Source organism: Nesoenas mayeri, assembly GCF_963082525.1.
Source record: "Nesoenas mayeri genome assembly, chromosome: 2".
NCBI lineage: Eukaryota > Metazoa > Chordata > Aves > Columbiformes > Columbidae > Nesoenas > Nesoenas mayeri.
The window spans coordinates 123,039,035-123,054,598 of NC_137543.1; the positions used below are offsets into that span (position 1 = coordinate 123,039,035).

Below are 15,564 nucleotides of genomic sequence, written 5' to 3' on the forward strand. Positions count from 1 at the left end.
CTCTGTTTCTGCAAGTAGACCCCCCCCCATATACAGGCTGGTATCTGGGGCCATATAGCCTGTTACAGCTGGTCCTCACTGTTATCTAAAATGGTATTCTGTCAGTTCGGGATCGAGCTACTCATAACTGTAACACTGGCAACAGCTACTGACTAGTACTGGAGCTGTTAACGACAGTTTCACTTCTACTCCTCGCCACATTTTCTCTGCCTATAGCTATAATCCCAACTCCGAGTTTACCTCTGGGCAAAGGTGGTGTAAGATTATAGCCCCTACTGGGTCTCACGATAACTGTAATCAAGGAAAACAAAATTATTTCATGCAGGGAATCCTTCAGCAACCTGAAGAACTCTTTTGCTAGAAAATGCAGTCTTAGAAGAGCAGTTTTAAGTGGAGAAAGAAAAAAACCTTTTTGTTCTATTCAAGAATAATTTTAATTAATTTTTTTGTTCTATTAATTCTGATTTGGGTCTATTAAAATAATTTTTGTGCTGATTCAGCTCTTGGTCATTTGTCAGTTCAGTGGTCTAGAAAAACTATAGTTATACTGCAGGGACCCAGAAGAACATTGTAAGAATTCAGTTATGTTTTTACAAAAGCCTAATCTTAAGCATTCAGATGTCTGACTTTGTGAATTGTCAAGCTTTGTTCACAAAGGAAGTCAATCCAATGCAAAGAGGTTGATATCATTTAGTCCCTTTCTCAGAGAGTAAGTTACTAAGGTTTACTGTTTATTATGTAATACCATGGTCTCCAAGGAAGTGGAACTACTCACTGAGCTCTCTTGGAATGCTCCAGGTAGAGTCCTTTAAAAAAGATAGTGCTGCTGGCTATATTTTATGCAGGGGAATGGTTGAAACTGGTACATGATGGAGTCTGTATATGCTGTTCCTTGAGGAAAAAAGAGGTAATACTTCAATAACTCACAAAATTTTACCAAAGTAGCTGAAATTCTGTTTAAACCACAGATTCAGATTTTATGTATTCTTCTCAGTTTTCTGGAGAAGAAACTCACTGGAGGAGAACTCTGTTTCTGTAACAGGACAGTCTTTGAGAACATTCCTGTGTCTCTTGCAGTGATAAGTTGTTGCTTTAAAGTGATGCCTTATCATCATGAAGACGAAGGCGCTCAGTCAGCAGACCTAAATTCCGGCTTAGTCTTTTCATGAAGTGTCAATTTTGTCAAGTTGTCATTTAAGAGGACCAGAGCCAGCCACTCAAGAACAGCTACAAATTACTGACATTCTGTGGCTGACAGAGCAAAGAGGGCATGGAGAGGACAAGAAGAGTGGGGCATTTTTTCTAATACCTTGAGTTAATTTTCTTGATGACAGCTGGTTATAATTCAGTCTAAATGATGAACCCAACATTAAAATTATTTGGGGAAAGATCCCAACACCTTTCAATTTGTGTATCAAAGGACAACTCTGATGTGAAGCGAGGAATAAGAATGTTAAGATTTGTCTGAATATGTACAGATTTCAGGAAAATAATATAAACCTAAATTACTATCAGTGAGAGATCTGTCAGTTTGAAAAACCTTGTGTAACCATGTCCAAAAGGTCATATGCTTGTACTGCTGCTTAAATGTAAACATTAGTTATATGGATTATCTTGTCCAAATAAGTATTACTGAATACTTCATTAGATAGTGCAGTACACTTAAAATTTTGGCTAAAGTAAAATACATTTACAGAAACATGTATAGGCTGATAATTTAGCGTACTTGGAATTTTTTCAGGCCTTCAGTAAGAAGAAGATTGATGACCGAAAAGAATGGTTAACAAACTTCATGGAGGATAGGCGACAGCGTCGGCTACATGGCCTTCCTGAGGTAAGTCCTAAATAATGGTAATAAATCTGGTGGGTGAGCTTTCAATGTAATGTAGGTTTTGTATTGAACGAATAATGTATATGGTTTTTTTTCCAGCAATTTTTATATGGTACAGCCACAAAACATTTGACTTACAATGACTTCATTAACAAGGAGTTGATCCTTTTCTCAAATTCAGACAATGAGAGATCTATTCCTTCCCTTGTTGATGGTAAGCTGATTTGTTGGAACATTCCTCTTTATTGTTGTTTTAAGCCTGTGCTTTGTATTGCAAATCAATGCGTTCAAGTAGAGAAATAAGAACTTTTATATTTTTGTTTGTTATCATTCATATGCTAAGGAATTGCCGTATTTCTTCTGTGAAGAAGTCTGAGCTGTTCCTGTGCAGCCTTTTTACTTAACCAGACCTGTTCCCTAGACCATGCAAGTGCTTTGTTTCTAATCAAACTGTCAGAGAAAACAAGTCTTTTAAGTGCTTATAATAATTAAAATTCAAGTCGGCAGGTGAGTGCAGATGAATATGCAAATGTTTTTTCCCTTCAGTCTTATGCCACAGGCAGTGTTTTAGTGGTTACTGACTTTTCCTGTAATCTTGCTAGGGTTCTGTCAATCAGGTTTGCTAAGTTCCTTTGCAATAGCGTGAGCATTAGAGAAGCAGCTTGCTACACTACAGGTTCATTTGTAAAACTATCTGCAGACAGCATGAGCAGGAATTTCTGCCTATATTATTGACAGTATGCATATGCTTACTAAGATACAGAAAAAAAGGCCTTGATATTTCACACAGATAAAAAAACCCCACATTTATCTCCACTTTCCAGTACATTTTTTGTGGTGGAGGTGGTCAGCCATCTTGACACTACAGGCTCCTGTCAAAATATTCGTGCAGCAAGAGCTTTTTGCATTTTAGATGAGAAAGTGTGATAGTTCACAGGTGGATAGAGGTAGTAGCTTCCTGGTTGGATGGATCTTCAGCTCTGCTGCAGAATGAGGCTGGGTTAGGCATGCAGATACATCTCTAGGGAATCAAATAATGTCAGCCTCTGTTTCACCTTCTCCAGACTTAGTTCCTTGCATAGTTGGGTACTTGAATTGACTGGCAGTCTCTATGCAAGCATTTCAAAGCTTACTGCTCTGGAGCAAGATTTTCCATAGAGCTGCATGTTTCAAAGGGTCATTGTTCCTTATAACGTACTCTACCCTGACTGCTTTCTCAGAAACAGCAGAATGGTTTTACTGAAACTTAAAATAAAGAGTGAACTCACAGTAGATAACTGTTCATTTGAAGTCCTCTAAGACTGTATTTACAGAAGTGTAAGAAAATGAGTAGGGAACATATTTATTTATATATATTTTATGTGTGTATAAAATGGAATGTATGTATGTATAATATTATACGTATATGTAGTTGCTATCAGTGATACAGATATTATATATAACACTCTAATATGTAATATACATTATACACGTCTAGTATGTACAGTTTTATACATGTAATAGTTTACAAATGATATATGTATAATTGCTATTAGTGTTTCTGCCAACTTTGACTGCAGTTCTGCATTCTGGGTATGAATATGTGAACTGTTTAGCAGGTATGGTACTCTAGCAATGTTGGGTTTTTTTCTTCAGTATCATAGGGTGATATATAACAGGCTAGTCTGGTAGCAAATCTCAGAAAAAATGAAGAGGAAGGAACATATTTGCTATCTCTTCATAGTTACTATTTACCACTTCTACCCCTTGTTGATTCTCCTGTGTAAAGGAAATCCTCTAAGTCTGCTACATTCAATAGATTTTTGGTAGGAAAACATGATGCAGACCCATTGTAAATAAAATTGGATGTTATGTATTTCAGTGAATTAGGAGATCGGAGTCAGTGTCTTTTTATCAGTTTCCTTCTCTTCTATTTGAACCAGATTAGCAATAGTAACAGGTAGCAATATTTTAGTGCATTTCAGAAATTTTTGTGAATTAAAGCGCTGAGTAGACCATAAGCACTGGTTATCAGGTCTAGAGGGCATGCAGAAAAAATGATGTTACAACAGATGTTGTATTTAAAGTGTATCTAAACAATAAAAATAAATCAGCAGATCAAAGAGACTGGCTTCTTTCTTTAATAGATCTAAAAGAGAGAAAAATAACATCTATTTTTGTTGAATTTTAAGGAGTATTTGAGAATTTCACACAAAAAATAAAATTTCAGAGTGCTTTAATATATATGTAAGCTACAGTTACAGTTGTCACTGCTGAATTTGTTTTGATATTCTTGGGAAAAAGATTTTACTGAGGAGGCTGGAAAGAAACAACCTTTATCTGAGGATAAAGTTGGTATTTATGAGAATGATGGATTCTATGCTACATAGTTATGGTTGGCTGAAAGGGTTCTGTTTCCACTTTTCTGGTAACTTTTACAGCTGGGTAAAATATATTCTATTATTTTAAAAGAAATGAAATACTGATTTGTTATTTTGTTAATATTGCAATGTGATTTTTTTTTAATTTAATGTTTAGGCTTCTTTTGATACATTAGAAATTAAGACAAAACAAGTTTATTACGTAAAAACATAAGTTTGTGTATGTGTTGAAAGTGGGATATTCTTCTTAATAGGTTTAAAACCAGGGCAACGCAAAGTTTTATTTACTTGCTTCAAGAGAAATGATAAACGTGAAGTGAAGGTTGCTCAGCTGGCTGGTTCTGTCGCTGAAATGTCAGCTTATCACCACGGGGAGGTGAGTATGAAAGATGGTAAAGTCGTGAGGATTTTTAGCCTATATAAAATATTAGGTGAATGTTTATTGTATTGAAATTGCAAACCTATTGACTATAAGTCTACTAATCACAGATTTACTTTTGAAGAAGATGAACCAAACAGTATATAACTTAACAAGACAGCATATTTCTGTTTTTTCCAAGTCTTTATGCTCAGTGTGTATCCCAAATAGTTTGTGGGTTGTGGCAAAATGGTAGATAGCTAATTATGTGGGTAACTTCTAGATTCTCAAATCACAGGAAGATAGGAACTATGTAAATAGGACACTTTTTGTCTTAAACAAGAAATATAATCTTTTAAGGTAAGAAGATTATATACCGTTCTTCAAAAACAAGAAGAATCTTTGTTGGAACTAAGATTGTTTCTATCTCATGTTTTGTTTCTATTTACCTGAAATTTTAGCAGGAGTTGCCATATTAACAGTTTCTCTCCGTCCCTTCTTATCTCCTTTTAAAAGCAATGAGTAATAGTTTGCACAGTCAGTTTGTGCTCCTTTCGTTCCTCCAGAGAAGGGCTTTAGAAAAAATTGGGAAGCTTAGAGTTTTCATGAGCACAGAATGTAAATACACTTAAAACAAGAAGGCAGTGTGGCTGTGGAAGAGGAAGCATTATGTTTTGCCAGCAGCTCTTGTAATAGGTTTATAATTTCTTTGAAATTCAATTCAGGTTAGTCACACAATTTTGAGGAATTAAAAATTTATTTTATTGGCTGATTAGGAAAGACTATCTCTTATACTTATTACTATGAATATGTATTTTCTTGCAGCAAGCATTAATGATGACTATTGTCAACTTGGCTCAGAACTTTGTTGGCAGTAACAATGTGAATCTGCTACAACCTATTGGTCAGTTTGGTACCAGGCTTCATGGTGGAAAGGATGCTGCCAGCCCTCGCTACATTTTCACCATGTTAAGGTAAACACAAATGTAAAGCGAAATGCATGCTTTTAAAAAGCCTTGTTATCAAATGAATCCTTTCACAACACTTTTTTTTTTCTTTCTGTGTGAGAGGAATGAGGGAGGATTAGAATATTTTGGCAGAAGCTCAACTTCCGCTTTACACTTAATAAGTGTGTTCTTGCTCATGGATTTTTTTGCATGATTTTCTATGCACAGAAGTACTGTGGGAATTGTAGCTTTTGAGGAATTAAACTTGGAATCATAAGGCTGAAGACTGAAAGTGTAGAACACTCAGATTATTATAGTTACTGATCATAAATTGTGACTTCTTGCAGAAGTAGCTTTCAGTTTCCCTGTTTAGTGTGAAATCTGTTCAGTTTCACAACAGAAGTGTATTGCTACCTGGTGATAAGTCCTGCAGCTCACCATAGACTTGAAAGTTGTGATGGGTTCTTTTGCTTTTGGATGAGTTTCTGCATATCAAGCTAAATTACACACACGTTACTAATAATGAGGACCTAATTTAATTATTCTGTTTTTTCATGGCTAACACCTTGAAATTCAATTTGGCATGCAGAGCGTTAGAATGTGTTCCTTAACATAAATGATAGTATTTTATAAGTTATGTTGGTTCTTTTATTTCCTGATTTCAGTTTGACTTTTTTCCTAAAATTCCTTGTAATTTCTTATTTTCCTCTAATTGTAAGCTTTATACATAATGTATCAGGTTTTAATGCCTCCCTCATATATGTTATTTCTGTAGCAACCTAGTTTTGTACATTATCCTTTTTGCGTGAGGGGTGGAAATTGTATTAACCAAGGACAATGGTCTACATGAGCAAACAGTAGTCACCAGTAAAGCCTCTGTAGTATTTTCAGACACTGCTAGGCCCACAATTAAGCAGCCAAGTTTTGCAACTATCTGCATGCTGTGTTGCTTTATTACTGGATGACCTACTGTCACATTGAACTGTGTGAATGCTTCAAAGAATTACATTTTTATAGATGTTAAATGCCACCAATTGCTAGTGTACCATGTACATGTGTTACTGTGAAGGAAACAAGTATCATCTGTTATGAACACACTCTTCCATTGGGAAGAACTTCCTCTTCTCAGGAGACATGTACATTGTATTCTCAGCTTCAGAATTGGAAAGAGGAAGGAAGACATGAGAAAAATATACAAATAGATCATATCTGGACGCATGGACTGTTAAAGCATTATGTACTTTACTTACTGGACACGAGTTAAACAGTTTTCTTTTTCTTTTTTAAAGCCCTTTAGCAAGGCTGCTTTTTCCATCAGTGGATGACAACTTGCTTAAATTCCTTTATGACGACAACCAACGTGTAGAGCCTGAATGGTATATTCCTATCATTCCTATGGTATTGGTAAATGGAGCTGAAGGAATTGGTACTGGATGGGCTTGCAAACTTCCAAACTACGATACCAGAGAGATTGTAAACAATGTCAGACGAATGCTGGATGGCTTAGATCCCCACCCAATGGTAAAAATAATAGTATACACTGGTATTTTACATATTTGCTAAAAACACATTATTTTGTATTTACTAAATGAATTCATATCACTCTAGAAATGCTTGATTGTTGGAATGTCTGAGTTGAATTGTCCCAGTAATTTTGTGTAGGAGCTTTACTTGACTGTTGGGATGAGGCTGGACATTTCACCTGGAAGCAAAATCATTGCAATTTGTATTTTTCCAATTATTTCAGAGAACTTTTTCTTCAGTCTGCTGACTGTAAGCTTTCACAGTTGCAAGTCTTACAGGGTGCTGATGACATGGCAGTAGAGTAAAAAGTTATACCACTTTTTCCTTTTTGAGGTACTACTGCTTAACTTCAGCCAGACTTAACATCTCCTCTGTCTTGTCTGAATTGTATTCTCTTTTACATATCTGTAAGCATAGCTCATAATTTTCTCTGTTCAAGAAAATCAGCAGCGTCTGAACTGCATCTAGCTTCCATTCTTTTATTTCAAATTTTCTAAGAATTCTCAGAAGTGGTGTATACTTGAAAAAAATTTGGACAGGAAGTATACCTGGGTGAACCCAGAATATCTGTAACCAACAGATGAAATACAGATAATGTAACCTTTACTGTACAGCTCATGGATATTGATACTTTGCTGTGTTTACCAAGTAATAAAAGTAGAAACATCTTTTTTTCTCTACTTAGATCACAGTTCACTGAGTGTGCAGTATCGATTTTTATGAAATAGTGAATTTCCTTTTGCAAATTCTTGGGAACAATGAATAGATTTTTTTTTTTTTTTTAATTAATGCAATCCATTGCCCTTCCTTTAGGGTTCCTAGGCCTTGTGTGTATTCTCACAGTCAATTGAAGCTTCATTTGTGATTGAAAGAGGCAGTTCTGCCTCCATCTAGCTCCTTTCTGTGTGCTGGTATGTGTTTGTGGCTGCATGGTAAGCTGGAAAGGGAATCAATACAGTTAAAAAAGAAATCCCCACCCTGTTAGTTACTTTTAAAACTGGATGGGTTCACTATCTTTGCTGAACAGCACAAGAATGAAAAAGTGGTGAGGGGAGGCAGCACCACTTCTGTAAAGGTATTGTGAGACTGGAGTGTTAATCTGCTTTCTGTCATGCCTTATCTGTGCTTGCGGTTTTCTTTAAAAACAAAACAATCAAAACAAAAACAAAGAAAAAACCAAAACCAACCAAACAAAACCCCCAAACCAAAACAACAAAAAACACAAAAAAACAACCAACCAACCAACCAACCCACAAAAAAAACCAAAAACAAAACCACAGAAACAAAACACAACCCCCCCCCCACCTCACTGGTTTCAGCTGCTTCTTCTTAATCATGTATCTACTCTGTAGATGTTAAGATACTTGCTCCTGTCACTTGCATGTGTGTGTTCTGTTTTTTCTGTAGTATTTTTCCCATGGCTTAAAATTTTCACGGGCATGAGAGGATGGTTGATGGATTAGTGAAATGTCAAGGGATACCTGTATGGTGTATGGGAAACAAATATTTTTCTGATGTTTTATTATGACGATTATTACCACTTTTGCTGGGTTTTGCAATTTCAGCTCCCAAACTACAAAAACTTCAAAGGAACTATTCAGGAACTTGGTCAAAACCAGTATGTAGTCAGTGGTGAAATATTTGTGGTGGACAGGAACACAGTAGAAATTACAGAGCTTCCTGTAAGGACATGGACCCAGGTAAGTAACAGCGAAATATATTTACATAAAAACCAAAAACAATGAAAATTTCCATATTAAATTTTTTAATCCTACATCTGGATGAACTTTTAACACAATTTCTGATGATTATATGTACATGGAAGGGGAACATGGTTTCATTGTGTGGTGTGCCTTTGCAGAAGGTGGTTTTCTACTTGTGCCATCTACTGTCCTTTACTACAAAGAATACCTGCTTCTCCTGTTGAGTTAATAAGTAATCTCCTTTTTCTTTTGAGTTGACTTTTCTGTCCTTATAAGATGCCTCTTTTATTTGTGCTAGTCTTGGCCTGCATTTTGCAGGTTATACTGGTTCTGTAAATTATAACTGGTATCAGATGTGACACAAAAAGCTTTGAAATCTAATATTGTTCAGTTGACTTAAGGAATTAGGTATTTTAAGAAGTGTTTCTTCTTTTTTTTTTTCACTACCCTATTTCTAATAGGTGTACAAAGAACAGGTTCTAGAACCTATGTTGAATGGCACTGAAAAAACCCCAGCATTAATTTCTGACTATAAGGAATACCACACTGATACGACTGTGAAATTTGTTGTGAAGATGACAGAAGAAAAACTTGCACAGGCAGAAGCTGCTGGATTGCACAAAGTCTTTAAGCTTCAAACAAGTCTTACTTGTAATTCTATGGTAACTTTTTAATGTTTGGCTATCAGAATCCTTACAGTTGCTCGTTGTAAACTCAAATGTTTTTGTAGTGTACTTTGGTACTTAGTATTGAATAGTGGATTGTGTATTTGAAATTTTTTGAATGGTAGAAAATTGTGGTAAAGACAAATATTAAGTTAATATGGATCAGCAAATCCATTTTAGTCCTGAATGAATCTTTCAAACCGAATGAGAGAGGTTCAGAGGGGTTAGTTTCTTGTAACTGAAAATTTCCTGTGGAGGTAACCAAAAAGGTTAATCTAAAGTAGATAATGCAAGTAACTTTCTGCTATATTATAACTAGATTTGATTTTTAGACTTGAGATGTTACATTTTTGAAATTCCAATCTTTTAACAAGAGTTAAATGATCCAATGTTTCTACCAACATAAATCCCATTTTAGGTTAGGAGGTATAGAAAACACTACCTTTAAGCTGCTGAAGACATAAGAGTGATGTAAATTACACATATGGTTTATTCTACTTGTAGCAAGATGGGAATAAGAATGTGAGTAAATACATGTCTGGCTATTACGAGAGGGATTTGAATTGTAAGATAATTTCTGACAGAATATTTCCAAACAACGTGTCTTCATAAAGACTGAAAAAAATGGAGTTCTGTTTTTATTTATGGCAGATAATTACTTTCCACTGTTACCACAAAGCAAAAATACCATTACTATTGCTGCTATTATTGTATAAATCAAAAGTTATATGAAAATAGGTTAAAAATAAACTAAAGACTATAGAATTGGAAGAGGAAAAAGGCCTTGCTCAACCCATTTTGTAGATTGTGCTTGAAAAGCAAATATACCAAATCAAGGTAACAGTGTTTCTCACAGGTTTAAACAACCATATGAACTGCTGTGAGAATCTATCTTCAAATTAATGTGTAACAGATTGCAAGATGTTTTACAGCTTAATCCTGTGTTTTCTGCCTGCTGAAATAAATAGGAAAGGCTGATTTCTGAGCGTGTGTAGGAATTAGTCTGCCCTAGTGTAAGTATCTTCAAAAGTTATGTGAGCTGGTTTACTCAACTCCCAAACAGGTATTTTAGCCTTCTAGAGGGGCTTAGGGTGACTGGTGCACTGATAAATGTCTAAACTGGAGATGTCAGAAGCCAGGCAGGATTGATTCCACCTATGATGTAAAAATGATTTCTTCGTTTGTGCTTAAACCTGAAGGATGGCAGTTTTCACAGCTGAAAAGTGGCAGATTTCACAGCTGAGCTGCAAGATTATTAAACAAGCTTTTCAACTGTTACATAAAGTAGTTGTGAATCATTAGATGCTGCTGAACTAGTGCTTTAATATTCTGATTAAATTAGTCATTCCACTGAATTCAGGCATATTTCTCAATATACGTGTCTTCTGGTTTGAAAGTATTATCATAAATCTCATCTGAAATGTATTAGTGAATAAAAATAAAATCTATCCCAGTAGGTGCTATGTAGTTCCATAGTGAGCTTTGAGTTCACAGTCTTCAAAATACCACTTTTTGTATGGTGCATGTATATGTGCAATAGAAATGTACACAAAGGTTAACAAAGTCTGAGTTATGCAGTCTCTCAAGCAGTATATTATGTATTTTATAGGTGCTATTTGATCATATGGGATGTTTGAAGAAGTATGAAACTGTGCAAGACATTTTGAAGGAGTTCTTTGATTTGCGATTACATTATTATAGTTTACGCAAGGAATGGCTTGTGGGGATGTTGGGTGCAGAATCTACCAAACTTAACAATCAAGCTCGTTTTGTTCTAGAGAAGATACAAGGAAAAATTACCATCGGTGAGTAAATGCTCTCTAAAACATTAGTCAGAATTGGTAAACAATGGGGCAAAGTCTGGAACTGATTTCAATATAGACATTCATTTAAGACATTTATTTTCATTACATACTTTTTTTTTTTATTATTCTTTCTCTCTCCCTGGTTATGTGTGTGTGTCTTGTAGAGAACAGATCAAAAAGAGATTTGATTCAGATGTTGGTCCAGAGAGGTTATGAATCTGATCCAGTAAAAGCCTGGAAGGAAGCACAGGAAAAGGTAAGAATCTGAAATCTCTGTACATATTTGATGCTGTTAATGTTATAAATGATATTAATTTATTCAGATGTTTGTTTTCTAGTGGTCTAACTTAATTTATAACACACATAAGACTTAAAATAGATTATTCAATATTCCTTATTGGCTTCCATTTTAAAAAATACATTAAACTTATATAAAAATATTGTAACATAATATTGGTATCGTATATGGATAATTCTTAAAAGAAATGTAGATAATACAGATTTGAAAATGAGAATGCAGAGGACTGAATTTCTAAATGTACCCGAATTAAAATTGATTTCTGACTGGCTGATACACAGAATGCTGCATCAGTTACCTCACACATATAACTGACTTTCCGCTTATTATTTGTGTCATATGATTGCAAAATGTAGTTATTTATATATAACTTATTCATCAGTTTTCTGTAATTAAATATGAATATTATAAATCTATGGCTTTTGACCTTATGTGAAATTTGTCATCGATCTGTATTTCTGTTTATTTTAAACCCAGGATTTTTGTATTGTTCCTAAAGAGATATGTGCAAGTTTAATTTCGTGCTTTATTATGGGAAGATGAAACTGCTTTCAAAAGCAGCTTCAAATTTTTGTCAGACATCCCTTTGCCGTTGCCACTACTTTGACTATTTGCTTTAATTTCTCATTTGTTTTGATTATTTGCCTGGTTTTTTTTTTAAACTACTGTATTTTAACTCCATGCAGTGTGTTGTATTTTATAACAAAACTATTATTATGAGAAATTTTGATCCACTTCCAAACCACAGTTTGTACCTCCAGGGCTTTGATAGCAGTTTTTATTCAAAAGACTGTTCTCATTTCTACAGAAACAATATACATGAATATCCCAAAGGCAGAGGTCTCAACCCTGTGAATCAACTAGGATGGTGCCAGTATCTGTAGCCAATAGTACAAGGCATGTGGCTAAGCATCAACTTCTGACATGTTTTCTTAAATCAAATGATCAAATAACCCAACTATAGAAGGTCACATGAAAATGGCCTTTTGGAAAGGTGCAGAAAAAGGTTCACGTCATTGGATCCATGAGGGCACATCTTACTACTCTACCATGGTCCTCTGGAGCGATGTTACAGTTCACGTACAAAGCTATGATTATTAATACTTTTAATTGTCAATATTTCATTTCAGGCAGCAGAAGAGGAGGACCCACAGAACCCAAATGATGATGCTTCCTCTGCTTCTGGTTCAACTTCTGGCCCCGATTTTAACTATATCTTAAACATGTCTCTGTGGTCACTTACAAAAGAGAAAGTAGAAGAGTTAATTAAGCAGAGGGATTCAAAGGTTGGTACATCGTGGAAGGCTTGCTCTGAAATGATATAATAATTACTGATGAGTCTAATTGCAAATCTTCAGTTTTGATAGTATTTGCTTTAGTTGTAACTTAGTAACTTACGTTCTATGTATTACTTTAATGTTTTAGGAGAGAGATCTAAATGACCTTAAAAGGAAATCATCTTCAGATCTCTGGAAAGAAGATTTAGCAGCCTTCGTTGAAGAACTTGAAGTATGTTTTATTTTACATACCTTCCTAAAATATGTAATAAAATTTAAGCAAAAAATAATAAAAATAGAAATACCACTTTTTTTTTTTTTTTTAATTAAAAGCAGATAGACCTCCAAATATAGCGGAAAGTGGGAAATCAATATTGGTTATTTGTGTCCCTAGTTGTGTTCCTCAGGGATTGTTTCTTGCATCTATACAACTGAATGTTTTTTCCAAGTCAATGATGTTAAAAAAAAGATGACCAAAAGCAAAATTGTTTTCAGATGGCATGAAAAACGGGGGATAATAACTGGTAATAGTTATAGCAGTACTATGTGATCTAACTGGTTGTGAGGCAACCAAGTATTGTCAAATGCAAAGCTGTACATGTAGGAACAAAGTGTGTAGACCATAAATACTGGACGAGGGGCTCTTTATTTGCCTCATCAGTACCTTTGGAAAAGGTAAAGGCATATTGGTGGATAACTTGCTGAGCCTTCAGCTTTTAGTGCTGCCTGAAAGGGGTTGATGTAATCTTTTGAAGTGACACAGGATAACACAAGTAAGATGTTTGTTTGATTTCTCTGTGTGTTCATGGAATGGCTGCAAAGGGAAGCGTTCTGTTCAGATATCTGTATTTCAACTATATGTCCCTACTGTGAAAAGAGGCTGATTAAAAGGCTGGAAAATGTGCCTTAAAAATGACTCTAGAAAATAGTTGCTTATATTAAACAATGAAAAACTGAAAAGTTACATCAGTACCCAGGCACATACATGAGAAATAGAAACTTGACAAAAGATTTTTCAGTTTAGCAGTGTCCAAAATTTGAATATATATAATATTGAATAAAAGTGTAGTTTTTAACTACACTTAATGAATGTTCTACTCTTCCCTCACTAAAAAAGAATGAATGTGTTGTTTCACCTCCCCCACCCTTGTTTATTAGAAAGTAGAAGCACAAGAAAGAGAAGATGTTTTGGCTGGCATGGTTGGCAAACCAATAAAAGGGAAAGTTGGTAAACCCAAGATGAAGAAACTTCAGCTGGAAGAGACCATGCCCTCACCATTTGGCAGAAGAATAGTTCCACAGATTACGTCTGCCATGAAAGCTGATGCCAGCAGGAAATTGCTGAAAAAGAAAAAGGTAAATCAAAACTATTACTATAGTTAGATTATTTGTGATTTAACTACTGTATTTTTTTACTCTGGTGGCATAAATCTGAACAACTAGACATCATTAGTTATGTATTCATACTGTTCTGCTGACCTAATGCACTAAGAACTTAATACTGGGTTTCTTTTACATTTGCAAGCCTCTTGTGTCTACTTACAGTTCAGGTGTTTTTACTGAGATTTCTTCCTTGGAATTCTTGAAAGACTGTTCAATAAATGTCAATATACTAGTTAACTTTCACTTATTGTCTTCTACAAAACTGTTCCAGTTCAATCTTGAAACATAAAGTTTTAATTTATTTTGCCCAACTCTTTTTGTGTTTTTAGGGTGAAACTGATTCTATAGCAATAAAAATGGAATTTGATGAAGAATTTGGTGGTGTGCCAGCTGAGGGTGGTGGAGATGACTCACTGAATACATCAGCCACAGCAACTAAAACCCCTAAACCTAAAAGAGAGAAGAAGGAGCCTGGTAACTTCCTTACTATTTTTTGAGAAATATATAATAAAGGGGAGGATGGCAGCAACTAAAAGAAAACCTAAAGGCTGAAGAGAAGGTTTAATTATGAGGTTTCAAAAAAAATTTTAAAAAAGAAAAAGTGGTTATGCAAATACTTCTGAGGCGAGATCTGGTTCTATTTATTGAAGGAATCAACCATCCTGAATAGATTAACTGAGCACAGTTCTGACTGAGCTGTCTACATGCAGCTCAGCTCATGATGAGCCAGAGCCAATTAGCCCAGCTTGACCTGAGTTTGCCCTGCAATTCACTGACCGCATTGTTACCCCCCAAGAGGGTATCCTCTGCTTCCCATGATAACTGGATTTTTCCAATAGCTGTTCCTGATTATGTTCCCTGAATAATGGGAAACAGCTTGTTCTTTTCCTGGAAAACCCCAGCAACTTTTAAAGAAATGGAAGTTTGACTGCAGAGGAGCTAAAACTTCAAATTGGGGACTTCTACATTTTTCAGTTGTAAAAGAAATTTATTTGGGAGCAACAGGGCAGGTTTTGTGCGAAATCATTTCACTGTGTTAAATTTTTACTCAGGAAAGAAAATTTACGCTAAATATATACATTATAAACAATTAGAAGAGATGAAAGTATTTTTTACCCTGACTGTAGTAAACACTTTAACTTGTGGCAGGTACTAGGGTAAGAAGAACACCATCATCTACAAAACCTGGTGCAAAAAAAGTGAAGAAACGAAACCCATGGTCAGATGATGAATCCAAGTCTGAAAGTGATTTAGAAGAGAATGAGCCTGTGATTATTCCAAGAGACTCTCTACTTAGGAGAGCTGCAGGTACCCAAGCTTTTGTGAATTGTGCATAGTGACTGAACATTTAAACTATAAACCTACATTTTCCTTTGACCATATCCTTCCTTTAGGACTTTCCCTCCTGGAGAT

At 35.1% G+C, this 15,564-nt stretch overlaps 1 protein-coding gene across 2 annotated transcripts in view; it reads left to right on the plus strand.

Moving 5' to 3' along the window:
- TOP2B (DNA topoisomerase II beta) overlaps positions 1-15,564 on the plus strand; it is a 62,983-nt gene that overhangs the window by 39,514 nt on the left and 7,905 nt on the right. For both annotated transcript variants that reach the window (XM_080339429.1, XM_080339430.1), the window contains exons 17-30: positions 1,742-1,834; positions 1,931-2,045; positions 4,446-4,567; positions 5,375-5,523; positions 6,786-7,017; positions 8,586-8,720; positions 9,185-9,385; positions 10,998-11,193; positions 11,358-11,449; positions 12,622-12,777; positions 12,917-13,000; positions 13,927-14,124; positions 14,481-14,625; positions 15,301-15,459. In XM_080339429.1, the coding sequence (XP_080195555.1) occupies positions 1,742-1,834; positions 1,931-2,045; positions 4,446-4,567; positions 5,375-5,523; positions 6,786-7,017; positions 8,586-8,720; positions 9,185-9,385; positions 10,998-11,193; positions 11,358-11,449; positions 12,622-12,777; positions 12,917-13,000; positions 13,927-14,124; positions 14,481-14,625; positions 15,301-15,459 (2,077 nt within the window). The remainder of the gene's footprint in view (positions 1-1,741; positions 1,835-1,930; positions 2,046-4,445; positions 4,568-5,374; positions 5,524-6,785; positions 7,018-8,585; positions 8,721-9,184; positions 9,386-10,997; positions 11,194-11,357; positions 11,450-12,621; positions 12,778-12,916; positions 13,001-13,926; positions 14,125-14,480; positions 14,626-15,300; positions 15,460-15,564) is intronic.